The sequence below is a fragment of the Gorilla gorilla genome, chromosome 21 (genome assembly GCF_029281585.2).
Source record: "Gorilla gorilla gorilla isolate KB3781 chromosome 21, NHGRI_mGorGor1-v2.1_pri, whole genome shotgun sequence".
NCBI classification, from domain to species: Eukaryota; Metazoa; Chordata; class Mammalia; order Primates; family Hominidae; genus Gorilla; species Gorilla gorilla.
The window spans coordinates 61,324,549-61,352,287 of record NC_073245.2 but is presented as its reverse complement, the minus strand read 5'-3'; the positions used below and the strand labels follow the sequence as shown (position 1 = coordinate 61,352,287).

At 40.5% G+C, this 27,739-nt stretch overlaps 1 protein-coding gene across 2 annotated transcripts in view; it reads right to left on the bottom strand.

Moving 5' to 3' along the window:
* Positions 1-408: 408 nt before the first annotated feature.
* The window catches only part of CSE1L (chromosome segregation 1 like), a 50,255-nt gene continuing 22,924 nt past the window's right edge, over positions 409-27,739 (bottom strand). For both annotated transcript variants that reach the window (XM_063702462.1, XM_063702463.1), the window contains exons 9-26: positions 26,698-26,790; positions 24,531-24,698; positions 24,287-24,416; positions 22,153-22,218; positions 21,482-21,684; positions 19,934-20,018; positions 18,384-18,445; positions 12,833-12,969; positions 11,609-11,712; positions 8,901-8,998; positions 7,612-7,762; positions 7,263-7,471; positions 6,159-6,256; positions 5,976-6,061; positions 4,870-4,951; positions 2,713-2,859; positions 2,029-2,260; positions 409-648 (exon numbers count right to left, since the gene is read on the bottom strand). In XM_063702462.1, the coding sequence (XP_063558532.1) occupies positions 559-648; positions 2,029-2,260; positions 2,713-2,859; positions 4,870-4,951; positions 5,976-6,061; positions 6,159-6,256; positions 7,263-7,471; positions 7,612-7,762; positions 8,901-8,998; positions 11,609-11,712; positions 12,833-12,969; positions 18,384-18,445; positions 19,934-20,018; positions 21,482-21,684; positions 22,153-22,218; positions 24,287-24,416; positions 24,531-24,698; positions 26,698-26,790 (2,241 nt within the window). In that variant the 3' untranslated portion in view covers positions 409-558. The remainder of the gene's footprint in view (positions 649-2,028; positions 2,261-2,712; positions 2,860-4,869; positions 4,952-5,975; positions 6,062-6,158; positions 6,257-7,262; positions 7,472-7,611; positions 7,763-8,900; positions 8,999-11,608; positions 11,713-12,832; positions 12,970-18,383; positions 18,446-19,933; positions 20,019-21,481; positions 21,685-22,152; positions 22,219-24,286; positions 24,417-24,530; positions 24,699-26,697; positions 26,791-27,739) is intronic.

The following is a 27,739-nucleotide window of genomic DNA, read 5'->3' as shown; positions in this document are numbered from 1 at the left end:
TTTTTATAAAAGCATGAGAGAGCACCGAAAACCTGTCCTTAAGATGTTCTTAGGTACATATTTTAGGATTTTTATTGCTGATTACAGATTTGAAACTATGAAATGTGCACTGCTTGGCAAGTAACACAAGTAATTCTTTACTTATTCACATTTCCAATAAAAGCGTAAATAAACAGACAAAAAATATAAAGGACAAGAGAAATACAAATAGCAACAGCTTCAAAACAAAAGGATTTAGTAACAAAGTCTCCACAGTGTCCGTCAAAATTTAAGATTATCCAAACCGTGCAAACGCTCAACACAAACCAACGCCATACACTGAACTATTAATACTTGTCCCTTGAAGTTGCAAACTAGAAGCCACCCACATAATTGTATGATCACACAAACCAACTAATTTGCTCAAGGTTCAGGTTAAAGCAACATTTAATATCCTTTACAAGATGGAATTCGTGACAAGTTCAAAAGGAAAACTTCCTTTGTTTTAATGCAGCTGTGCTCAGAAGCCTGTGATTTCCTAGGAAACCATCTGGGTTTAGCCCATTAGAAAAATGCAGTTTAAAGCAGTGTCACACTGGCTGCCTGAAGGTACCCTTGGAGATACTGGAGCGCTTCTGCATTCAGGCTGGTGCTCACCATTGATGGAACCTACAAGAGATGGGAAACACACACTGGCTGTTGGAGATCTTGGTGCACCAATACAAACCCCATCTTCTACGGGAGAGCTGCCACAGCTCTGGGAAGAGCAGCCAGTCAAGTCATTAATCACCATCCAAAGATTCTCCAGAAACTCAACTGCTTTTATGCCTCAAAAACAGGTCTAAAGAATAGATCCATAAGGAATTACTATTATTAGGTGTGATAGTGGTATTGTGGTTAATTAAAAAGTCCTTACTGGTTAATGATGTAGAATAAGGTACTTACGGGTGAAACGTATGATGTCTAAGACTTGCTCAATACAGAGAATAAAAGGAGAAACAAATGAAACAAAACTGGCAAGATATTGGTAATTATTGAAGCTGGGCACATGCAGGCTTCATTATGCTCTTTCTATATATGTTTGAAAGTCTCCGTAATAATACAATGAAAAAATATATATACATATATATACACACGCCACACACATACATGTTTTTTAAGAAATAGGACCTCGCTCTGTTGCCCAGGCTGGATTGCAGTGGCACTGTAATAGCTCACTGCAGCCCTGGCCTCCCAAAGCAGTAGAACTACAGGCATAAACCACTGTGTCTGGCTTGAAAAATATATATTTTATCAGGTAACATGTAAGAACTCTATAATAAGTGTTGACAAAATGCAACTATACAGTCATTATTAGGTTTATGCCATGATCTATTAATTTCTGAGTATGCTGCAATTAAAAAAAAATAACTGTGTCCAGGCTCACACTTGTAATCCCAGCACTTTGGGAGGCTGAGGGAGGACGATGGCTTGAGCCCAGGAGGTTGAGACCAACCTGGACAACATAGGGAGACCCTGTCTCCACAAAAAAATAAAAAATTAGCTGGGTATAGTGGGTCCTAGCTACTTGGAAGGCTGAGAGGCAGGAGGATCACTTGAACCTGGGAGGTTGAGGCTGCAGTGAGCCATAATCGTACTACTGCATTCCAGCCTGGATAAGAGTGAGACCCTGTCTAAAAAAATAAATAAAAATAAAAAAAATGCTACCACATTTTAATAATAGATGGATTACTTCGATCTGGGAAATAAACTCTTATTATAAAGTGCTGACAAAATGCAACTATACAGCCATTATTACATTTCTATTGAAGGGATTTTTCCTCCTTTGTTCTCATTCCTAAATCCATTCACTTAAAATATATTTGTAGTACATAATACAAGAAAAAAAGGGCTCAGTGTTTTTAATTAAAGAAAATAAGCTTGCTGTAACTCAATGAGATTTAGTTTTATTACGCCCACCAATGAAAACAGACACCAGAACTACTACTATCCTTTTGCCCTCCCATTAAAGTCTCCATTTATCACAGAGTTCTTTGACAACACACTTACCCTTCCTGGACAGGCGGTAGACAACTTGTGAAGTGACTGTGCCAGGTGAATTTTGGGGTTATTCACCATTTGACCTACAGGATCATGCTCTTTTTTCCCAGCAAATGCCAACTGTGAGAAGGCAGTCTGATATCCTGGTGTATCTTCTATGTCAATAAAATGTTCCTCATCAGGAATGGTATCATCTTCGGGTAACTCAAAAAGACCAATCAAAGACTGTAATAATGGAGTCCTGGATTGGAAGAAAGCAAGAGATAAAAAGGTCAAGAAAATACTCGGAAGACTTAAAAGCAGCAATTGCTCAGAGACACAAAATTACAGACTCATAGTCTCAAGAATAAAAGGGGACCTTTGAAATTAAGATGGTTCTTTTCTTGGCTTATTCAGTTCTTCCCCTTAAAGATAAGTCAGTTTAGTTGGGCTTCTGTCATAAAATTGTCTTAGAGATCACCTAGATCAGACTCTTAAAGGGGTCCATGAATCCCCCTGAAAAAGAAGCAGGAAACAAGATCATTCTAAGCCCAGAAGGATCCAGAAATCATGTCTTGGATCTGATGGTTGCTTGTGGAGAAGCTGAGATCAGACCAAAATTCTCTTGGCCCCCAAGAGAATAAGCTTTGTTAATTTTGCAGTCATATGGGAAGGAAGCTGTAACTTACAAAAATATTAAAATGAAGTACTTACCACAGCTTGGTATACTCAGTGTCCATCATTGGGGGACATTCTGTTAGTAATTTGGTTATGCCAACCGCACAGATCTTTTTCTCTACATTTCCAGATACCTTCTGAATTTCAGGAATAATAATTTTTTCCAAAACCATTCCAAACATTCTATTAAAGCAAAATAAATCAACTTAATATTAGATTATCACTATAATGAAATAGTAAAATGCTTAGATGTTATTTACAGTTACTTCTTATGAATATGATAAATTACTAAATAACAAGACTGCTGTTTTTGATCAGCTGAAGAGACTGAAAGTCAAAACATAAAAAAACCCCATCACACCTCTACCTTGTAGCCAAATGCCATAATCTTTTTCTTTTTTTTTTGAGACGGAGTTTCGCTCTTGTTGCCCAGGCTGGAGTGGAACGGTGTGATCTCAGCTCACTACAACCTCCACCTCCTGGGTTCAAGCAATTTGCCTGCCTCAGCCCCCTGAGTAGGTGGGATTACAGGTGCCCACCACCACGCCCGGCAAATTTTTTGTATTTTTAGTAGAGATGGGGTTTCATTATGTTGGCCACGCTGATCTCGAACTCCTGACCTCAGGTGATCCACCTGCCTCAGCCTCCCAAAGTGCTGGGATTACAGGCGTGAGCCACCATTCCTGGCCCTCTCTGCTTTTTTCTTTAAAAATTACACCTGGCCAGTCTCAAAAAAAAAAGCAAAAAAAAAAAAAAAAGAGAGAGGAGCAAGAAGGGAAAAAAGGAATCATCCCACCACCCAGAAACAACTAGTTTTAACATTTTTGGGTTATAAGCTTCCCAACTGTCTTTGCTTACATACCTGCAGGTACATAAATGCTAATGGCTGTTTAAAATAATTCGGCCAATCATTCTATGTTGTTGCAAACATGCTAGAAGTGAAGTTTTCCGTAATTCTAAATGATGCAAAATCCTCAGTTTATGCGTTAATAGAATCAATTCTTTGAAGTGGAAATATGGCTCAAAGGGTATGGCAATTCTAATGCTCTGGATAAAAAGTGCATACGTTTTGCTCTCTAGAAAGATCATGCTAATTCAGGCTCCCACTAGCAGTGCATGAGATTTCCTCAAAATCCCCTACTGCCGGAAGCCATGTTTTTTGGTCTCCTTTCCAGAGTAATTCATTTTTTAGTCAATGTAGAATTTTTGAGACATAACTGAGGTACAGGGATCTAACTGTCCCCGAAGAAATTTTCCCTAAGAGTTGTTCTTTATCTTATCGTTATAATTGTTTTATTCCCTACTAATGGGAAATGCCACCTAAATACATTCTTTGCATATATACCAGATAAGTCAAAAACAAAGTTAATTTATTGGCCCTAAGTATTTCTCATTTGAAAAATTCTGCTGTGTTTGCATTAGCAGCACATATACTAAAATTGGAACGATATGGATTAGCACGATTTTTTAAAAAAGGGGGAAGGAAAATTCTGCTGTTTTTTTTTTTAAATTATACTTTAAGTTCTAGGGTACCTGTGCACAACGTGCAGGTTTGTTACATATGTATACACGTGCCAAGTTGGTTTACTGCACCCATTAACTCGTCATTTACATTAGGTATTTCTCCTAATGCTATCCCTCCCTCTGCCCTCCCTTCCCCTGCCCCCCATCCCACGACAGGCCCCAGAGTGTGATGTTCCCCGCCCTGTGTCCAAGTGTTCTCATTGTTCAATTCCCACCTATGAGTGAGAACATGTGGTGTTTTCTGCTGTTAGTTTTAATAAGGCAGGCTCCTGGAGACAACACTGAGCATTTAACATAATATAGAACACTGGCTGTGGAGAATGCCAGTGTGTAGAGTAGATGGTCCTCTAGAGGATTAGAACAGTGATTCCAGGGTGTTTTTTCTTTTTTTGAGATGGAGTCTCACTATACTGCCCAGGCTGGTCTCAAACTCCTGAGCTAAATCCTCCCTCCTCAGCCTCTCGGAGTGTGGGATTACGGGCGTGAGCCACCATGCTGGGCCAGGATTACTTTTTCTTTACCCCCAATACCTAAGAATATTTTGAAAACCATAGACACTATCTCCATACCAAGAACCACATCATCATCTATAAGACAGAGATACTGATTTGTACTAAAAAAAAAGTCAAAACATTTTCTTCCTTTAAAAAATAATAAAAACAAACTTACTTTGGTTGTATACCATCAAATATTTCTTGCAGTGCTAGTGCCCCATATTTTATGCAATACAAATTAATAAAGACTAAAAAACCTGTTGAAAGAAGATGCAGAATATCAGCATAGAGAACTCACGCACTAAACTGGTAACTGATAAGTCTGCAAAATAAACCTATGCTTAATCATTAACATCCAAAGGCTGTGGCATCAATACCTGCCTTCTAGTAAATAGAAAACTTGTCTTTCTGTCATAGACCTTTACATGCTGTCTCTCTTTGATTTATATTTCCTTATAATATTCTCTCTACTGAAAAAATGTTTTGGTATCCAACCATAAACCAACCTCTGGAACACAATATGACTAACACTAACTTAATGTTTGGAGAACACAAACATCTTAAAATATTTTCTTTTTTCTTGTGAGAAGGTTTCACTCTATCACCTAGGCTGGGGGCAGGAGCGTGATCACAGCTCACGCAGCCTTAACTTCCCAGGGTCAAGTGATCCTCCCACCTCAGCCTCCTGAGTAGCTGGGACTACAGGCACACACCACCATGCTTCGCTGTTTTGTAGAGACAGGGTCTTACCATGTTGCCCAGGCTGGTCTTTAACTCCTGGGCTCAAGGAATACTCCCACTGTCACCTCCCAAAGTGCTGGGATTACAGATGAGAGCCACCGCACCAGGCCCTTAAAATATTTTCTTTTTTTTTTTTTGAGACAGGGTCTCACTCTATCACCTAGGATGGAGTGCAGTGGGTGTAATCTTGGCTCACTGCAGCCTCAACCTCTGGGACTTAGGTGATGCTCCTACTTCAGCCTCCCAAGCAGCTGCGACTACAGGCACATGCCACCATGCCTGGCTAATTTTTTTGTACTTTTCGTAGGGACAGGGTTTCACCATGTTGCCCAGGCTGGTCTTGAACTCCTGAGCTCAAGCGATCGGCCTCCCTTGGCCACCCAAAGTGCTGCGATTACAGGCGTGAACCTCCACACGTGGCCAAGTATTTTTTGCATAAAGTTTAAAACGGATAAAAAATGTATCTGCAACCATAAAGTCTAAGGGTTTTAGCTACCTTCTTTCATTACTTCTGTAGAACATCCAGATGATTTTACTTACTCTTGATAAACTTGGTTGTTTTGGAATTCTGAAGTCTCTGGAATAGCAGAATGAAGATTTGTTTCCTATACTGGTCAACTGATTCACTAAAGAATTAAAAAAAATCAACCATATAAATTTAGCACTTTTCTGAGCACCTAACAAAATTTCTAAATAAATGCACAAAGTTCTAGTCATACTCACGGAGGCATGTGCTCTATTATACTGTTTAGAAGATAAAAACCTTGGTGGTCATTTGCTTTGGATGCAATCAGCTTCTGAAAGACACCTAGTAACCCAGGCTGTTAAGAAATGAGATCCAACAGAAAATGGTTAACTAACAGGAATAATTATTCGAAAAGTTAAACATGATATATGTCTTAAAACAGAGTTCATACTGTAATAATCTATCCTTTTCTCTTTAATTATTTCTGAAACATATGGGGAAAAAATCCTCCCACGTAGCCATTAAAGTAATTTTTTTTTTTTTTTTGAGACGGAGTTTCACTCTTGTTGCCCAGGCTAGAGTGCAATGGGGCGATCTTGGCTCACTGCAACCTCTGCTTCCCAGGTTCAAGCAATTCTCCTGCCTCAGCCTTCTGAGTAGCTGGGATTACAGGCACGTCCCACCACACCCACGTAATTTTTATTTTTAGTAGAGACGGGGTTTCACCATGTTGGCCAGGCTGGTCTTGAACTCCTGACCTCAGGTGATCTGCCCACCTCGGCCTCCCAAAGTGCTGAGATTACAGGTGTGAGCCACCACGCCCGACCAAAGTTAAGTTCTTAAAATCAACCTGTTTGGCTCTGTTTTTAAAATTTTCCATCATGGATATAAATAACTAAAGGATATAGAATTCTGATAAAACATACCATAACATTTTCTACTAATTATTTCCCTTTTTATTATTATTATTATTATTTTTTTAAGAGACAGGGTCTAGCTCTGTTGCCCAGGATGGAGTGCAATGGTGAGATCATGGCTCACTGCAGCCTTAAACTCCTGGGCTCAAGCGACCCTCTCACCTTAGCCTCCCAAGTAGATGGGACCACAGGCATGCTCCACTGTGTCCAACTAATTAAAAAGCTTTTTTTTCCTTTGTAGAGATAGATCTCACCACGTTGCCCAGGCTGGTCTTAAACTCCTCGGCTCAAGGGATCCTCCCACTAGAGGCTCCCAAAGTGGTGGGCTTGAGCCACTGCCCCCAGTCTTAAATTTATTTTAAATAAAAAAATTTCAAACATCTGCCATCCCCAGTTTCTCCAAGCTACTTTATAAAATTACAGTTATATCAAAACCTGACTCACAATTTTGTCAGCTGCAGCACTTGCTATTGTGTTTGAACCGCGTTCTAAGAATGCTTGGAGAAGCCTCACTAGAGCAGGAATATTTCCTGTTCTTTCCCAAAGCACTGGCTGAAGGAGATGAGGAAATAAGGCCATATAGGAAGACGGGATGTCATTTTTGTGTGTTTCCAGAAGCAAAGACATCACTTGAAAGACGTATGGAATAAATTCTGTTGATAAAAGTAAAAACAGAGCTGTGAGCTTCAGAAGGAATGACTGACACAAAAGGCCCACATCGCTTAGGTGGGCTGCATTTTATAGCCATGTTAATTTTATTCCATTACAAAGAAAATAATTTCCGTTAACTTACCTTGCACATCATTTTGTAAGATTTCAGTAAACACCAAAAACAAAGCCTCCTCAAAATTTACAACAGCAGCAGGGTTAGCTTTGCAAGTTATTCTTATGGATAAACATATTGCTTCAAACATGTAGTGATTAAAGTGAGGTTTGCTTGGGTTCTGAAATTAAAAAAAAAAAACCTAATTATGCTAATAATCCACACCTGACCTTTATAAAACACATTTAAAATAGAGGCCATCTTATTTTTTAAAAACCAAAATTAAGAAAAAAACACCAATTATACCCTAGTGCTTGTTCATTTGAATTTTTTTTTTAATGGCCCAAAGTCCACCATGAAAAAAATACTTCAGAGTTACAGAGTTGCTTATACAAACCTCAGATCCCAGAGCTGTAACTTGTCTTAAGCCCACATGCCCTCGCAGAGAAGAAATACTAAGTCCTAGTAATGCCACTAGCCTTAACTTCTGTGGGCCTCAATGTCTATGTCTACTTAGTGATAATCCCCCAAATGAGTAGTTTTTTATGTTCTTTTTAAGCAACAAAACCCCATTTTTCTTTAAACAAGTTCTTGGAAGGCTACTAGCATACAAATCTAACTCAATCAGAACATGAGATGGTAATACATATGGGAGGCGGAGACTTGGATTCCCTCCCCCCTCCATCCCTCAAGGCCCTAAGTAGTCCAAAGACCGTTAGCCCTAACTCGGTTGAATAATAATCACTCTGTTCTCCAGAATCCCTCCAACACTTCCTATGAATTGATCTAATTCTCATAAGATCAAGAATAGCATCTAAAAAGGAATTGTCAGCCTTAAACGGATTTATTTTCTAAAATTTAGTGTTAATAAACATGAATCTAAGTATCTGTAAAATTTTGATCAGAGTGAACTTTCCTTTTGAGAAATAAGAGTAAGGAAGAAAAGACAACACAAAGGATTTTAATCATCATTTCATAGAAGTCCAGACAGCCTCTTTTATATCCATTTAGTGCAAAGCCTACTTAACTCCATTTAAGGTAATTTTGGATCATCTGCACTTTCTTTTTCTACAATAAACATGTTACTTTTGTAATGAGAATGAAAATGTATTCAAGCTTCTAGCATGCACTTAAAGGTGACTGCTATTACGTCTCCAATCTAACAGCATGCCCACACTTTCAGAAAAGTCCATTAGTGGCTGGTCAGGAAGAATTCACAGACCTTCTCTAAAGCTTCATGTAATGCCAAAGAGTTCTGAGGCCCAAACAGTTGGGAGCAAATAAAAAAGGAACCCCACTTTCAAAATTGGCTCTATTACCTTACTAACAGCTAATAGCTTCTGTGTAAGCTGAGTGATGAGAGTAGGGATGTAGGGGATTATGGCTTCTTGTAGGAGAGAAAAACTTCTCATGATAGCTGTAAAATACAAAAACAGCAAAAACAAATAGAGTTTAGTTAAACTTCAGAATAAGAGAGCAACTGGGGGGAAAAAAGCGCACTAATTCATCAAGTAAATTTTAAGATGCTTAGACAACCCCGAGATAGCTCTCTACATTTAAAAATAATCTAAATTTCCCTTCCTTTTAAAATTAGGACAGGTTGGCAACAAAATTTAGCTGGGAAATAGTATTTCTAGAAGGCTCAAGGTTTAAAAAATAATTAAAGAGGTTGACTAAGAGGAAGAAACAGTGAGCTGACATGAATGGAGCAGGTGAGTCTGAGAGAGAACTGTTTGGGGTCTCTTTCTCTTAGAAATCAGTAGCAGAGGCCATGCTTGGTGGCTCACACCTGTAACCCCAGCACTTTGGGAGGCCGAGGCTGGCGGATCACTTGAGGCTAGAGTTTGAGACCAACCTGGCTAACATGGCAAAACCCATCTCCATTAAAAATAGCAAAATTAGCCAGGTATGTGGTGCAAGTCTGTAGTCCCAGCTACTCGGGAGGCTAAGGCTTGAGAATCGCTTGAACCTGGGAAGTGGAGGTTGCAGTGAGCCAAGATCATGCCACTGCACTCCAGCCTGGGAGACAGAGTGAGACTCCCTTTCTCTCTCTCAAAAAAAAAGAAACCAGCATCAGAAAATGTTTAGCCCTAGCCTAAAGGAAACATGATCACAAACTACAGGAAACTGAAGAGAAAACTGCCTATCCACCTCCCTCAAAAAAAAAAGAGATTAGGAGCCTTAAAAAATTCTAAAAATACATGTAAAGCCACAGAGTCCAAATTGCAAAAATATTGCTCAAAAGACCATAAATGGGTTAAAAATAGGAAGCATGGGAGAAAAATAAATTTGTCAGCTAAAAATGTATAAAAGCTCTCTTTCCACAAATAACATTTCCAAAATAAATGTTTACTAAGCAGAGCCCCAAATACATGCCAAGCATAAAGGACAGAAAGCTATCTGCTCTTGCCCCCTGAACTCTGCACATCATGTTTCCTCCTCTACCGGAGTCAAAGACTCATCCACCCTTCAACAGATTGCTACCTATCCCTCACACCTAACGTTCGGTTAGGTCATATCTCAGCTTAGAGATCACTTCCTAGAGAAAATCCTTCCCTGACCTGGGTTAAAAGGGCTAGAGGATAAATTGGTGCTCCTCCACTAGGCTGGCGCAGAATTATTTCATTCACTCATACAACCGTACAGAGAAGGTATTACATACTGTGTATTCTTACATACCCTAAAAACACAGTAATGAAGATTACAGACTAGTTAGCCGCTCTCATAGAAATGGACATTAAGGCCGGGCGCAGTGGCTCACACCTGTAATCCCAGCACTTTGGGAGGCTGAGGCGGGTGGATCACCTGAGGTCGGGAGTTCAAGACCAGCCTGACCAACATGCAGAAACCCTGTCTCTACTAAAAATACAAAATTAGCTGGGCGTGGTAGCACACGCCTGTAATCCCAGCTACTCGGGAGGCTGAGGCAGGAAAATCGCTTGAACCCAGGAGAGTGAGGCTGCAGTGAGCTGAGATTGTGCCATTGCACTCCAGCCTGGGCAACAAGAGTGAAACTCCATCTCAAAAAAAAAAAAAAAAAAAAAAAAGGACATTAAACAACAATAATTACACAATTATACATCATTGTTGGGGGAAGGATAGTGTTGGAAACATACACCCAGATACACACATCCACTCTAGGATTTCTGATCCAGACTGAAAAGATCAGGGAGTTTCTCTGAAAAGTGCTTCCTACGACCCAATGTGCTAGGCTTTTGGGATGCAACAGTGAAAAACACTGAGACTATCTCTAAATTCAGAGCTGGCACCAGGACACCCAACTAATGTAGTGCCTGGTGGATGGATACACCAGCCTGTGGATGGATACAGCTGCCTGTGTCCTTGGCAGTACGTAAGAAGACACGATTTATGCAGAGTCTACCACAGGCACCCACATTTCACCCCTACCTAGGTGAGCATGCAGTTAATAAACGTTGCATGATCTCTTCTTTGCCTTAAAGAAACTCAATCTAGGGAAGGAAAAAAGGGCTTTGCTACATTTTCTGTAATGAGAGGTTCCATATCAAATTAAGATTACTGTTGGCCAGGTGCAGTGGCCTCTAATCCCAGCACTTTGGGAGGCTGAGGCAGGCAGATATTTGAGGTCAGGAGTTTGAGACCAGCCTGGCCAACATGGCAAAACCCTGTCTCTAAGAAAAATACAAAAATTAACCGGGCATGGTGGAGTGCGCCTGTAATCCCAGTTACTCGGGAGGCTGAGGCAGGAGAATCGCTTGAACCCAGGAGGGAGAGGTGGCAGTGAGCTGAGATCAAGCCACTGCACTTCAGCCTGGGCAACAGAGCAAGCAAGGCTCCATCTCAAAAAAAAAAAAAAAAAAAAAAAAAAAAAATTACTGTTAGTAGTAAACAAGATAATGTTTTTCATTTTGAAATATCTAAACTAACTTACTACTTGGTAAACATTATCTGGTTCATAGACTGTATAACCTGAAGTATAACTCAGAGTGCTCACCCTTACAATCTGAGATTGGATACCTGTAGTCTGCACACCAGGGAAACAGCCTACCTTTCATAATATATTCATTTTCTGAAGAGCCAGGAAGTGTGAGAGCTTTGAAAAGGTTGGTTAGCAGAATCTCAACAAACGGTGCGATTTCTGCAGCTGTAAAGCTATAGATGAAAAAACAGCTTTCAGTCACTACCAACTCTTGAGCTTGTCACTGCGGATTACCCTTGGCAACCACTATGTCACCCTTCTCAGCATAAAACTGAGCCATCTCCCACCACTGACAATTGATAGACAGTTTAGGAAAATAATTTTTTTACATGTGCTCATGTTAGGCTCCTAAGAAGGCACATCGAGAACCAAACACAACTGAACCAAAAAGCCAGCTAAAGCCAACAACATCTAAAGTTGAAACAGTTGTCCCTGGTTTATATCTATTACCACTGAGAAAGAACTCAGAATCTCAGGGGACTCTGTCATTTATTTTGTTTTTGGAGGTGGAGCCAAGATTCAGAACTGTTTTCTGCATAAATTCTGGGCCTGAAGATAGGTACTGGCTTGACTCACCTCAAAGGATGTCCTTTCTACCCTTAATTGGCCACTGAGAGTATCTGTACTTCAAGTTCTTGATGAAGGAAAGAACCTAAAACTGTTTTCCATCTCTTACCCAAAGCTCATTTCAAGAAATAATACCGTTGAATAGTGGCCTGAAAGACATGCGGACCATCCATTCCTCTACATTTCATCCTGGTTCAGGCCAGAAGAGCTATTTTCTTGGTCCCTAGTGAATTACTTTCATTCGGTTAGGTCATATCTCAGAAATAAGTGACATTACGCAAACAGCCACATGAAAATAACTGTTACATGATTGTTGCTGAGAACACTACTACTACTATTGTACAGTATTCTCTGCTTTAACTTTTATCTCATAGACCCTGTGAAAATTTTAACTCCCCAAGTTTCCCTCTTTGCCCTGGCTGCTAAGAGACTCCAAATAAAATTTGGAGTTTCTTGGACTACTATATAGGATCCTTTGACACGCATTTCTGTTTATTAATTTTATCTCAGTTATTTTCCTTGGCTCCAGTTTATTAAATTGTATTGTCATAATGCACCTATTTTAGTAAGCAGCCTCAAATGCTTTTAGAATGAAACAGAGTATAAAGGAATAAAAAGCAGACATTTGTTTTCCTACTAGTGAAATTATGAAAACATTCAGATATCTTTGACCAGCACAGTACAGCCCCTACCCCAGGCTAAAAAACTTTAGAATAAAATACTCACAGAGTGGCATTGTTAGGCCCTCGCATAGTAAAGAGCCGTTCAAGAGCATGAGCTGCGTAAGTATGAACAACAATACTTTCAGCTTGAAGATGATTAATCAAGAGAGGAATCGAGACTAAAAGATGTTCTTTTGGCACCTAAAAAACACAATAATATACATGCTCTAAATGCAATGATTCCATATTTGAGTAAAAGACAATTGGAAGAGAAGGACCTGTTGATTTAAAGAACAATTTGCTATTTTTAAGCTCTGTTATAATAGGAGATGCTGCTGCCCAGAAACCAAAACTTTCACTTGCACATAATGGTTCAATTTCCACTTTCTAAATTCTCCTTTTCAGAGCACAAAACTATGAGGATAACATCTTGCAGATAAATCAACATACCATAAAATAATAATATCACAGAGAAGCAGACTAAGATTTCACCAAACTTAATCATCACTAGCAGATATTTCTTGAAAAAGTTATTTAACCTTTTTGTGTCTCATTTTTTGTTCTCTTCCCACCCCCAAAAAGCAACAAATACAAGAACAATCTTCATTAAAAACCTCTAAATTTGAAACATTCATTAGTCTAAACTAGAAAAGCCTCCTGGGTGTGGTGGTTCATTCCTGTCTATAATCCCAATACTTCAGGAAGCCAAGGTAGAACAATTGCTTAAGCCTAGGAGCTCAAGACCAGCCTGGGCAACATAGTGAGACCTCATCTCTATTAAAAAAAAATTAAATAAAAAATTAGCTGGGCATGGTAGTGAATTCCTGTAGTCCCAGCAACTTGAGAGGCTGAGGTAGCTGGATCGCTTTAGGCACTAAATGAATAACTCAAAAATGATGTTAGGCCGGGCGCAGTGGCGGCTCACGCCTATAATCCCAGCACTTTGGGAGGCCGAGGCGGGTAGATCACGAGGTCATGAGATCAAGACCATCCTGGCTAACATGGTGAAACCTCTACTAAAAATACAAAAAATTAGCCAGACGTGGTGGCATGCGCCTGTAGTCCCAGCTACTCGGGAGGCTGAGGCAGAAGAATGGCTTCAACCCAGGAGGCGGAGGTTGCACTGAGCTGAGACTGCACCACTGCACTCCAGCGTGGGCAACAGAGCAAGACTCCATCTCAGAAACAAAAAAGAAAAAAGAAAAAAGAAAAAAAAAAAAGATGTTAAGGACAAACAGTCATGATGTAGGTGGGTATGGTGGAGCATGCCCGTAATCCCATCAACTAGGGAGGCTAAGGCAGGAGGATCGCTTGAGTCCAGAACTTCCTGGCTGAAGTAAGCTATGATCGCACCACTGCACTCCGGCCTGGGCAACACAGCAAGACCTCATTCTCAAAATAAAACAGAAAAGGCAGGGCACGGTGGCTCACGCCTGTAATCCCAGCACTTTGGGAGGCCAAGGCAGGCGGATCACAACGTCAGGAGATCGAGACCATCCTGGCTAACACAGTGAAACCCTGTCTCTACTAAAAAATACAAAAAAAATTAGCCGGGCATGGTGGCGGTCGCCTGTAGTCCCAGCTATCGCAAGGCTGAGGCAGGAGAATGGCATGAACCCAGGAGGTGAAGCTTGCAGTGAGCCAAGATCGTGCCACTGCATGACTTGATTGTGTTACTGCACTGAGGGACAGAGCGAAGACTCCGTCTCAAAACAAACAAGTAAACAAAAAACAGAAAAATGAAACCCATAGTATGATGTCATTTATACAAACAAAAATTTAAAACCTAGGCCAGGCGTGGTGAATCACAACTGTAATCCCAGCACTTTGGGAGGCCGAGGCGGGTGGATCACCTGAGGTCAGGAGTTCGAGACAAGCCTGGCCAAGATGGCAAAACCCTGTCTCTACCAAAAAATTGCTGGGCGTGGTGGTGGGCACCTGCAGTCCCAGCTACTTGGGAGGCTGAGGCAGGAGAATGGCTTGAACCTGGGCAACAGAGCAAGACTCCATCTAAAAAAAAATTAAAACCTACAGCATACTAAATAATTTCTGCAGAAACATAAACACATAGTGAAAGTATAAAAAAAGCATGGCTTGAACCTGGGCACCAGAGCAAGACTCCATCTAAAAAAAAAAATTAAAACCTACATAATACTAAATAATTTTTGCAGAAACATAAACGCGTAGTGAAAGCGTAAGAAAAGCACTTCCATGGGTGTCAAATACACCGAATTCATTACAGTAATTACCTATAGAGAGAAAGGGACTGACTGGGCAGGGAGCACCTGGAATACCTCCATTGTATATGTATGTATACATAAATATGGCCTGGAGTTTTAAGATTTGTGAGGATTATTTCAGTAATCATCATATTGTTTTATTCCTGCTTGTGTGTTTAAAATATTTTGCAAGATGGCACCATTGTTACTGGGCAAAGACATCAAAGGAATAAGATGAGTGCAAGTTTTGATTTTTTTCTCAGTACAATTAAAGTGACCTAGGCGTTAAGAATCAGAAGAAAAACTACATGTTCTCTAAAAATTAAGACCAATAATCAGAAAAATGGGCAAAAGAATATGAATTCACAGTTCACCGAAAAGAAATGAAAATGGACCCTTCAAGTGGAAAGATGCTTAACTGAACTCAAAACAAACGTAAATTAAAACTGCAATGAGATACCATTTAAGATTGTCAAAATTCCAACATACTCTAACTGGGGAAGCAGGTATTCTCTATAATTTTTCTCAATTGATTTTTTAAAAGTAATGCAATATGGCTGGGTGTGGTGGCACGTGCCTGGGTTCTAGCTACTCGGGAGGCTGAAAGTGGGAGGACTGCTTGAGCCCAGGAGTTCAAGGCTGCAGTGAGCTGTGGTCATGTCACTGCACTCCAGCCTGGGCGACAGAACGAGACCCTGTTTCAAAAAATAAAGAAATGGGCCGGGCGTGGTAGCTCACGCCTATAATCCCAGCACTTTCGGAGACCGAGGCAGGGGTGGATCACCTGAGGTCAGGAGTTTGAGACCAGCCTGGCCAACATGGTGAAACCCTGTCTCTTCTAACAAGACAAAAATTAGCTGGGCATGGTGGCAGGCACCTGTCATCCCAGCTACTCAGGAGGCTGAGGCAAGAGAATCACTTGAACCTGGGAGGTGGAGGCTGCAGTGAGCCGAGATCGCACCACTGTACTCCAGCCTGGGCAACAGAGCAAAACTACCTCTCCAAAAAAAAAAAAAGAAGGACAAAGAAAGAAACAATAAACTAAGTAAAAAATACAAAAAATTAGCCAGGTGGTGTGCACACACCTATAGTCTTGGCTACTCAGGGAGGCTTAGGCAAAAGGGTCACTTGAGCCTACAAGTTTAAGGCTGCAGTGAGCTATGATTGTAGTAGTTCACTCTAGACTGGGCGACAGACTGTGAGACTTTGTCTCAAAAATAAATGAATAAGGCCGGGTGTAGTGGCTCATGCCTGTAATCCTAGCATTTTGGGAGGCCGAGGCAGGCGGATCGCCTGAGGTAGGGGGTTCGAGACCAGCCTGACCAACATGGAGAAACCCCGTCTCTACTAAAAATACAAAATTAGCCAGGCGTGGTGGTGGATGCTTGTAATCCCAGCTACTCAGGAGGCCGAGGCAAGAAAATCGCTTGAACTCGGGAGATGCATGTTGCGGTGAGCCGAGATCGTTCCATTGCCTGGGCAACGAGAGCGAAACTCCGTCTCCAAAAAAAAAAGAATAAAGTATATCTCAATTTTTAAAATGCTATTTTAAAAATGTTGACAATGTAACGTTCTCCTTCATCTGAATTCACTGATCTGTCTTAACATCATTAAAAATTGATAACCAGGGCCAGGCATGGTGCCTGACGCCTGTAGTCCCAGCTACTTGGGACGCTGAGGCAGGAGAATGGCGTGAACCCAGGAGGCTGAGCTTGCAGTGAGCAAAAAAACAAACAAACAAACAAACAAACAAAAAACACAAAACAACCAGATATTGTGTATATCCTGATAAAATGAAACAGAAAGTATACCTATGATGCTTTATTGTGTCACCCCCGACCAAGGAATCTAAGTCTAATCAAGCCCCCAGATTTACCAATATAGAAATATGGGGACTAGAGGGACAACATAAACTTCAGGAGACCCTTGAACAACATGGGTTTGAGTCTTGCTCTGTTGTCCAGGCTGGAGTGCAATGGCATGATCTTGGCTCACTGCAACCTCCGCCTCCTGCGTTCAAGTGATTCTCATGTCCCAGCCTCCCGAGTAGATGGGATTATAGGCATGTGCCACCACACCCAGCTAATTTTTGTGTTTTTAGTAGAGATGGGGTTTCGTCATGTTGGCCAAGGTGGTCTTGAACTCCTGACCTCAAATGATCTGCCTGCCTCAGCCTCTCAAAGTGTTGGGATTACAGGCACAAGCCACCATGCCTGGCTGGATTTGTTTTAGACCAAATGCAAATAGAAAACACAGTATTCCTGGGATGTAAAATCTGTATGTGGAAGGCTGGCTTTTCATATATGAGGATTCCGCAGGCCCAAATGTGGGACCTAAGTATGCATCAATTTTGGGATATTCAGGCGTCCTGGAACCAATACTCCTTGAATACTGAGGGATGACTGTACACCATTAGGATGCAATCAGCCAAAAGTAAAATGTGAGAAAGTCTCTAAGATAAATGAGTGTTTTCTCCAACAACAAGCATAAGAAAGGGTAGAGGCCAGGTGCAGTGGCTCACAGCTGTAATCCCAGCACTTTGGGAGGCCAAGGCTGGTGGATCACCTGAGGTCAGGAGTTTGAGACCAGCTTGGCCAACATGGGGAAACCCCATCACTACTAAAAATCAGCCAGGTGTGGTGGCAGATGCCTGTAATCCCAGCTACTAGGGAGGCCGAGGCAGGAGAATCACTTGAACCCGGAAGGCAGAGGTTACAGTGAGCTGAGATCACGCCACTGCATTCTAGCCTGGGTGACAGAGTGAGATCCGTCTCAAAAAAATAAAAAAAAATTTTTTAAAAATAAATAAATAAAAGGAAAGTAAGGCAGTTGGGTGCAGTGGCTCACACCTGTAGTCCCAGCACTTTGGGAGGCCGAGGTGAACAGATCACCTGAGGTCAGGAGTTTGAGACCAGCCTGGTCAACATGGGAAACCCCGGATCTACTGAAAATACAAAAAATTAGCTAGGTGTGGTGGCAGGTGCCTGTAATCCTAGCTATTTGGGAGGCTGAGACAGGAGAATCACGTGAACCCAGGAGGTAGAGGTTGCAGTGAGCCAAGATGGTGCCACTGCACTCCAGCCTGGGTGACAGAATGAGACTCCATCTCAAACAAAAAGTGGCAGAGAAGGACCTCTCTGTTGTAAATTAAGAGACTTAAGACACAATCAACTGTAAGCAATGTGTGGACATTATCTAGATCCCAATTCTATTACTATTATTGCAAAAAGACATCTGAGGAAAATTAAGCATGGTCTAAAATTCTAAGTTATAAAGAAATCATTGTTAATTTTGTTAGATGTGGATATAAAATGACTGCACAGTAGATGAGAAGGTGGTACATAATAAAACTCTTAAAGAGATTAAGTGGCGTGTAACAAATAAAAAGCTACTTACTTGATTTCTAAAAATCATAATATATTTGATACCGTCAGCTTTAAGGACAGGAAATTCATTCACTATATAAAAAAACAGAAAGCCACAGTTACTTAAGTGGTAAGGATCATTACTTCCAAATTAGTGACATCATCAGAGTTATAAAAAAAGATAAAATGTCAAGTAATTAAAGCACAGTTAATTATATTATGATTTACTATTTAGTCATTAATTTTGGTAGGATTATAAATGATTTTATTTTTCCCCATGCCTGTTTCATGACAAAGGAACACATATTATATAACTGAATAAAAATGAGCCGGACCACGCATCGGTGAGCATGTCTACCTACATTCCCAGAAGTGAAGCTATTCTGAATTAGAAACATGTCTCTCTAGCTGGAATTTGCTTTACATTATTCTAGTGGGTAGGGAAATAAATTAATGAAAGGAATAGATCACTAAATGTTAATAATTCTCGAAGCTAAATGATGGTCACATGGGAGCTCATTACAATATTCTCTTCACCTTTGGGTGTATATAAATTTCCTACATTAAAATATTTTTTTAAAAAAGGAATATATCTGGATGTAGATCAATACATTCATAAACATCAGAAACTATCCTTGATTTTTTTTTTTGAGACAGAGTCTCGCTCTGTATCCCAGGCTAGAGTGCAGTGGCACGATCTCGGCTCACTGCAACCCCTGCTTCCTGGATTCAAGCGATTCTCCTGCCTCAGCCTCCCAAATAGCTGGGATTACAGGCACACGCCACCACGCCCAGCTAGTTTTTGTATTCTTAGTAGAGACGGGGTTTCACCATTTTGACCAGGCTGGTCTCAATCTCTTGACCTCACGATCCTCCCGCCTCAGTCTCCCAAAGTGCTGGGATTACAGGTGTGAGCCACCGCACCCGGCCAAAAGATACCCTTAATATTTATCAATTTTCTAGTACTTTGAAATGTACTCCAATTTTTAAGAATTCATCTTTCAAATAAAAAAGAAAAGGAAGCCAATGTATAATCCTTATTTATGCACTAGGTAGCAAAGCTGAGTTACAGTTTAGTTGTATTTATTCCTATTTTCCTCCTAATCAAGCAATATTTTCTTTATCAATAATTAATTTCACAGGGACAAGATCTGGGGAAACCATTTGAGATTTTATTCAATAAAAGAAATAATAGGCAGGGCATGGAGGCTCACGCCTGCAATCCCAGCACTTTGGCTGGCCGACGCAGGTGGATCACCTGAGGTCAGGAGTTTGAGACCAGCCTGGCCAACATGGGGAAACCCCGTCTCTACTAAAAATACAAAAATTAGCCGGGCATGGTGGTACGTGCCTGTAGTCCCAGCTGCTTGGGAAGCTGAGGCAGGAGAATTGCTTGAACCCAGGAAGCAGGAGTTGCAGTGAGCAGAGACTGTGCCACTGCACTCCAGCCTGGGTAACAGAGTAAGACACTGTCTCAAAAGAAAAAAAAAAGAACAAAAGGGAACAAGGATAGGAAGCCGTTTTTTGAATTGCAGGTATAGTGTGGCAAGCTGTAAAAAAAGCAAGAATTTCACAACTCACCATTAGCTGATTTTAAATCAGGGAGGATGTGATTCACAAAGAACTCAGTTAGGTTTACAAGTTCATTTGCTTGTGTAATTCCATGCTGAAAAGCAAATTCATAACATGGTAAAATAACAAAATACCTGTATATATCTACCACATTAGAAATTCAGGCAATTTTAGAAAACCATGTTAAAATGGAGATGAACACTTCAAACTACAAATTGTTTATGTATAAAATGAGACTGTACTGGCTGTGTACAGGAGCTCACGGCTGTAATCCCAGCACTTTGGGAGGCCGAGGCGGGTAGATCACTTGAAGTCAGGAGTTCAAGACTAGCCTGGCCACCATGGCAAAACCCCGTCTCTACTAAAAACACAAAAAATTAGCCAGGTGTAGTTGCATGCACCTGTAATTCTAGCTACTCGGGAGGCTGAGGCATGAGAATTGTTTGAACCCGGGAGGCAGAGGTTGCAGTAATCTGAGATGTTGCCATTGCATTCCAGCCTGGATGACAGAGCAAGACAACGTCTCAAAAAAAAAAAAAAAAAAAAAAGAGAGAGAGAGAGGAACACTTCAAAACATGAACTGCTTAGGCTAGGCATGGTGGCTCATGCTTGTAATCCCAGCACTTTGGGAGGCCAAGGCAGGTGGATCACCTGAGGTCAGGAGTTCAAGAACAGCCTGACCAACATGGAGAAACCCCGTCTCTATTACAAATACAAAATTAGCCAGGGTGGTGGCGCATGCCTGTAATCCCAGCTACTCGGGAGGCTGAGGCAGGAGAATCGCTTGAACCCGGGAAACGGAGGTTGTGGTGAGCCAAGATCGTGCCATTGCACTCCAGCCTGGGCAACAAGAGCGAAACTCTGTCTCAAAACAAAACAAAACAAAACAAAACAACAACAACAAAACACAACCTGCTTATGTATAAAATATAAAATAAGACTATACTGTCTAGGCATGGTGACTCACACCTGTATCCCAGCACTCTGGGATTCTGAGGTGTGAGGATCACACGAGGTCAGGAATTTGAGACCATCCTGACCAATATGGTGAAAACTTGTCTCTACTAAAAATACAAAAATTAGCCAGGTGTGGTAGTGCACACTTGTAATCCCAGTTACTTGGGACACTGAGGCAGGAGAGTCGCTCGAACTCAGGAGGTGGAGGTTGCAGTGAGCTGAGATTGCGCCATTGCACTCCAGCCTGGTGACAAAGAGAGACTCTGTCTCGAAAATATAAAAATGTAAAATAAGACTATACTAATAGACAATAAAGAAACTTTCCTCAATTAAAGAACAGCTAAGTTTAAGTTAAGCATATTTTATACAGCGGGTCTCAGCTAAGGTAACAAGTGTGGCCATCTATCAATTTTCTGGTCTATAAGAAACTTAAGTGCTCAATACATCAACATAAAGCCATCTTCAGAGATTATATAAATCTTAATCAGAATAGGTTATCTGGCAGAGTAGGCTCTATTATCAGAGACGTTATTTCTTTTTGACTTGTGTGGGTGTCACTGATGTCTGTTTTAGAAACAAAACCACATTAAAAATATTTACCTTCTGTGTTTGGGCTTTTGATGCCAAAGATGTCACTAGGTAGATGGCTGCATCTTTGTGTTTCCAGTTGACAGATGGATTTTTTGCGTATTCCTGCAGCATGGAATTAACATAACCAGAGAAGATTCCTGTCACAGGTCCCTCAAAAAACTTGCATAATCCTCGTACCAGATCACAAGCAGCCCTGCGTCTAGTATCAATATCTATGAAATGAAAAGAAAATATATTATGGGGAAAAAAAACAACCACCAACAAGCTGATCCAATTTATAAGAAAACAAATTGCCTGGAATAATTTGGCTACGATTGTAAAACGAAAAAAAAAAGAACGAAAAACAAAGGGCCACCCAATAGCTATCAGCAACACAAACAATGAAAAAAACATTCCCGCCCCCAAGAAATACAAAATCAAAATGAAACTAAAGAGGTCACAGAATCACAGAATTTTGATAAATACTATGTAAGAACAGACAAATGATTCAACTTTTGATATTTTCATTCAGGTCATATAAGAGCTTTTTAAGACAAGTTGAAGAAAGACAACAGTTCTCAATGAAAGCCCGCTGAAAAAACACTCTTATTCTCAATCCCACTTCTCCCATTTACTATAAAGAGAACCACCTTAAAACTGGCTTGCTAAGAGACTAGTAACTAAAAAACCAAGATACACACCAGATCCTTCCAAATCTCTCCTTATGTACTCCTCAGAATTATCTTCAAATGCTTCTTCATCAGCAGCTACAAGGAGAGATGATATTTCAGATAACACTCCAAAAGACGTCACTGTGCTTTACAGCTGAGAATGCAGAAGAGTATGTAGAACTGCCTTGCTCTACAGCAAAGAATTCTTTCCCATCAGATGACTACTTCATATACTCTTAATCATTATCTAAAGCAGCAAATGCTACCCTGAAAGGTGAGGTATTAGGTAATTCACACAACTATGAGATAGGCTCACTTGTTCTAATGTGACAGTTTCCCCAGAATTGGATTATACCTGCAACTGTCAAAAATGTTAGGGATCAATATCAGAAGGCTAACTTTTAATTTCACCAAATAAGAACATTAAAATACCAACAACCTAATTTTAATCACTATTATTTCATTAAAGTCATTTCAACAACAAATAAGTAGAGTGGACAATGTCAGAAATGGCCGGCATGGTGGCTCACGCGTGTAACCTAGCACTTTGGGAGGCTGAAATGGGAGGATCGCTTGAGCCCAGGAGTTTGAGACCAGCCTGGTCAACACAGCGAGATCTCATCTCTATTTTTATCATATAAATTAAAAAAAAAAAAAGTCTACACACACACACACACACACACACTGCAGTTGTGTGATCATGTCTCACTGCAGCCTCCACCTCCTGAGCTCAAGCAAAACTCCCACCTAAGCTGCTTCAGTACCTGGGACCACAGGCCCATGCCACCATACCCAACTAATTTATTTCTTGTAGAGATAAGGTTTTGCCATTTTGGCCAGGCTGGTCTTGAACTCCTGGGCTCAAGTGTTCCTCCCACCTCAGCCTCCCAAAGTGTTGGTATTAAAGGTATGGGCCACCACACCCAGCCAGAAGATTTATCCTTTAAACATATTTTTATGAAAACACAACAGGAAATAAAATCTCATGCTATATTGTCCTTAATTTCCTTATTTTGTTCCAGACGTAATTTGAAAACCACTGATCTAATAACTATTTTGATATAAAACACAATCTTGGCCTGGCATGGTGGCTCATGCCTGTAATCCCAGCACTTTGGGAGGCTGAGGCAGAAGGATTGTTTGAAGCCAGGAGTTTGAGACCAGCCTGCACAACATAGGAAGACCCCCATCTTTATAAAAAATAAAAAATTAGCCGAGCATGGTGGTGCACGTCTGTAGTCCCAGCTACTCAGGAGGCCGGGGTGGGACAATGACTTGAGCCTGGGAAGTTGAGGTTGCAGTAAGCCATAACTGTGCTACTGCACTCCAGCCTGGGTGACACAGTGAGACCCTGTCCCCAAAACAAAAAACACAATCCCTCCCACCTTCATTACTTGTTCTTCACAACTGTTAGAACAAGGACATACATTTTATAAATATAGGCTCTTAGCACTATAGTTTAACCTTAAGCACAAACTAAGTGGGCTTCAACCTTGTATTTATAAAGTTATCATTTCTATTCTCAAGTCGATTGTTTAAAAACAGCTATTTCTGGGCGAGGTGGCTCAGAAATGCAATCCCAGCACTTTGGGAGGCTAAAGCGGGTGGACTGCTTGAGCTCAAGAGTTTGAGACTACCCTGAACAACATGGTGAAACCCTGTCTCTACCAAAAATACAAGAAATTAGCCAGGCATGGTGATGTGTGCCTGTGGTCCCAGCTACTCAGAAGACTAAGGTAGGAGGATCACTTGAGCCTGGGAGGCTAAGGTTGCAGTGAGCCAAGATTGCATCACTGCACTCCAGCCTGGGTGACAGAGCGAGACCCCTGTCTCAAATAAATATATAAATAAATAAAGCCAGCTAAAAATTCATTGAAATAATAAATGAAACAAAATCAAATTCTTTCTCTAAATAGAAATTCCAGATAGTTTATCTTCTTAGTGTAAAGGAATTTTTGAAGTCTTATTTAATATTTCCATGAGAAAACCCTCACAGGGCACAACAAAACTCATTACAGATACTACATTTTCTGTCTTGGTTTAGAAAATAAGAAATAAATGACATACAAGTTTTATCCAGTAATAAATGAATTACACTGAATATGTTACAAAAAACAAACACAGACTTAGTAAATTTATACTAACATACTTTTGCCATAATTACCTCTAAATTCCATGTTAGGCACAACAACCTTTTCACAGATACTTGTCAGCGTGTTCTGGTCCTCAAATAGATTCTTATAATGAGGTCTCTCACAAACTGAAGCCAGAAATTGAATTGCATTACTTACCAACTGGAACAAAACACAAAAACAAGAATATTTTTAAAAGCAAAACTCAACAGCTTATTTCTTGGAGGAGATAGGGAGAGAATGTCTTTTAATTATTTGTCTCCACCATCATCTTACCAAATCATATTTAACCTCTTGACCCGTTGTAACTAGTAAATTCCAGATGGCTGTAACAAAACGAGGCAGGTATCGCTGGAATTCTTCATCGTACTTTTGTGCATAGAGTGCGGCATTATCACAAATCTGGGATTTTAAGAGCTCCAATAAGCCGGCTTCCTCTTCATCCTCACATAAAAGAAAACAAAAACTCCAACATACAACTCTAATGCTAACATAAGTAAGAGGAGTAACTGAAATTCCTGAACTAGACTCTTTATCAATTAAATCCAAATCAAATCAGTTATTGTAAACTACAGCTATGCCACCACCAATCTTTTCACCAAGTCTTTCAAATAAGTTGCTGAATTACAAAATATTTCCATATTAGATTCAAACAGTATATTCTGGCTGAGTGTAGTGGCTCATGCCGGTAATCCCAACCCTCTGGGAGGCTGAGGCTGGAGGATGGCCTGAGGCCAGGAGTGGTTTTTTTTTTTTTTTTTTTTTTTTTTTGAGACAGAGTCTCCCTCTGTTGCCCAGGCTGGAGTGCAGTGGCGCGATCTCAGCTCACTGCAAGCTCCGCCTCCTGGGTTCATGTCATTCTCCTGCCTCAGCCTCCCAAGTAGCTGGGACTACAGGCACCTGCCATCACGCCCGGCTAATTTTTGTATTTTTTTTTTTTTAGTAGAGACGGGGTTTCACCGTGTTAGCCAGGACAGCCTCGGCCTCCCAAAGTGCTGGGATTACAGGCGTGGGCCACTGCGACCGGCCAAGCCCAGGAGTTTTGAGTCTAGCCTGGGCAACACAGCAAGCCCCCAAAATAAAAAAAATCAGCTGGGCATGGTGGTGCATACCCATAGTCCCTGCTACTTGGGAGGCTGAGGTGGGAGGATCACTTGAGCCCAGGGAGGTCAAAGCTGCAGTAAGCCATGATCATGCCACTGCACTCCAGCCTTGGTGACAGAGTGAGACAGGGGAAGACATCAGAGTAAGAACAAAAACCAAAGCCAAAACCAAAACTCCCTCACACTGATTACTCAAGGCATAAATAGTAGCACAAGGTAGCACATGGTTAACTGGGCAAAAAGGTCCTTGTAAGAATTCTATCCAAAAAATTTCCATGTGACTTTTGTGTGAAGAAAAGTTTTGTTTTCTGAAGGAGTGTTTTTCCCTCCCATTGGACTGAAATAATTATTTTATGAGAGCTACATCTTTTAAAGTTCCTATTAATATAGTCAAACTCTGAGACAAAATCTGTTGTACAACGATAGTAACAATTTCTTTCTGTACCCCACTCTTAAAACCTGATTTGAATCACCAATTCTAATTTTTAGTTTATTTGGTATTGAAATATTTTTAATATTTTGTCTTTTGTCTCTTCAGAAAGAAGGTCATAAATATATTAACAAATGAGTAGCACAGAATAAGTGTTATATGTTTAAAAGTACACAATATAAAACCCATATCAGAAATCTTTACAAATTACAATCTTTTACCATTTTCTCTCTTTCTCGAGCTGTGGATAATTTTTTCTTTTTCTGAGACGAGGTCTCCCTCTGTCTCCCAGGCTGGAGTGCAGTGGCATGGTCACAGCTCATTGCAGCCTTGCCCTCCTGGGCTCAAAGTCAAGGGATCCTCACAACTAAGCCTTCTGAGTAGCTGTGACCATTAGCATGAGCCAACACATCTGGCTAATTTTATTTTTATTTTTTGTAGCGATGGGGGGTCTCCTTACATTGCCAAGGCTGGTCTTGAACTCCTGGGCTCAAGGGATCCTCCCACCTTGGCCGCCCAAAGTGCTGGGATTACAGGTGTGAACCACCATGCCTAGCCAGATGATTTTTAAAAAGGGGCTACCATTATAGAGTTTTAAGTTTTCTTAGTATCTTCAATGAAAAATAATTTTATTTCATGAAATATCCACAATGTCACTACTTTAAAGACCTACTTTCAATAATGTAATGAAACAGCCTTATCTGTATACTATGAACTTAAGCCAAGCCCATGATAAGAGTAATTCTGTATACTACACACACCAAACATGTAACATCAAATAGAATCAAATATTATTACAGTATTGAAATTTTATCTTTTAACAATGCAAGAGTAAATAGGTTTCCAGACTGTAGCCAAATAACTCTTAATGAAAGAAAAAGACCACTCAGGCAACATTTTAAATACTTACATCAGTTTGTAAAAGCTTATTATCCAATGTTAAGAGAGTATGAAAATTATTCATCCAAGTTTCCATATTATCTTCAAAAAATTCAGGGAGATCCTACAGAATAAACACTGACTTGAAACTTTTGATTAAAATATTAAGAACACTACTTTTTTTTAAGTTCCCTCACCACGTGGACAAAACATTTTATACACAGGCTTCACAGCCTGAGCATTACCTATTCTGACAAGAATTCTCTGCTCCAGCTACATCTGGCAGCTGCATAAAGCATTCTGACTTCTGCCTCTGTTTGTATGCTATAAATGATGCCACCTCTAGTTCTCGTCCTAATCTAAATCTTCCTTCAAGGTTCAGCTAAGACTATATGAAGACTTTCCTTACAAAGCTCAAGCTCAGTGCATACTAATACATCCCCTTTCTTTTCTGAACTACGTTTATTGTAAGATGACCACCAAGGCAGATAAACTAATTGTCTTTTAGTTACTGATTTCTTGTGGCATAGTACTGCCTTCTTAATGAGGGTACAAGTCCCCTGAGGGTAGATTATGCCTCTTTCCTTGGTCTCCTTGCCAGACAAGTTCTCAAGAGCTTCATTAAACCTGACTTCTCAGAATTCAAAAGGTGTAAGCAAAAATAGTAGTATTCATTTAAGTAAGAACTTCTCAAACTGCTATCCAGCTGAACACTGATGTGGGACATGTCCTTTTGGGCTGTTCATCTCCTATTCTAGCTAAAACAACCCAATTTCCTTTTGGGGAATGCTTTCCCTACCACTATGAGTTTATTCATGTTGTGAAGATAAGTCCAGGTACTGACTACAAACAATGAATGGGCTAGGTCCTCCTTGCATCGCAGTATAGCAACAATTTGTACCAATTAACACCCCTTTCTTGGTCCTGAATCTTGAATTAATGATTAAGAACAGAAAGAATGATTGGAGGCCACTATCTCAGTAGCAACAGGGTAACTAGGCATTCCCTGCTATAGCCCTGTGGCTATGTTTCCTCTGAAATACTACTAGTTCTTACCCCTTTCAAAGTCTGGT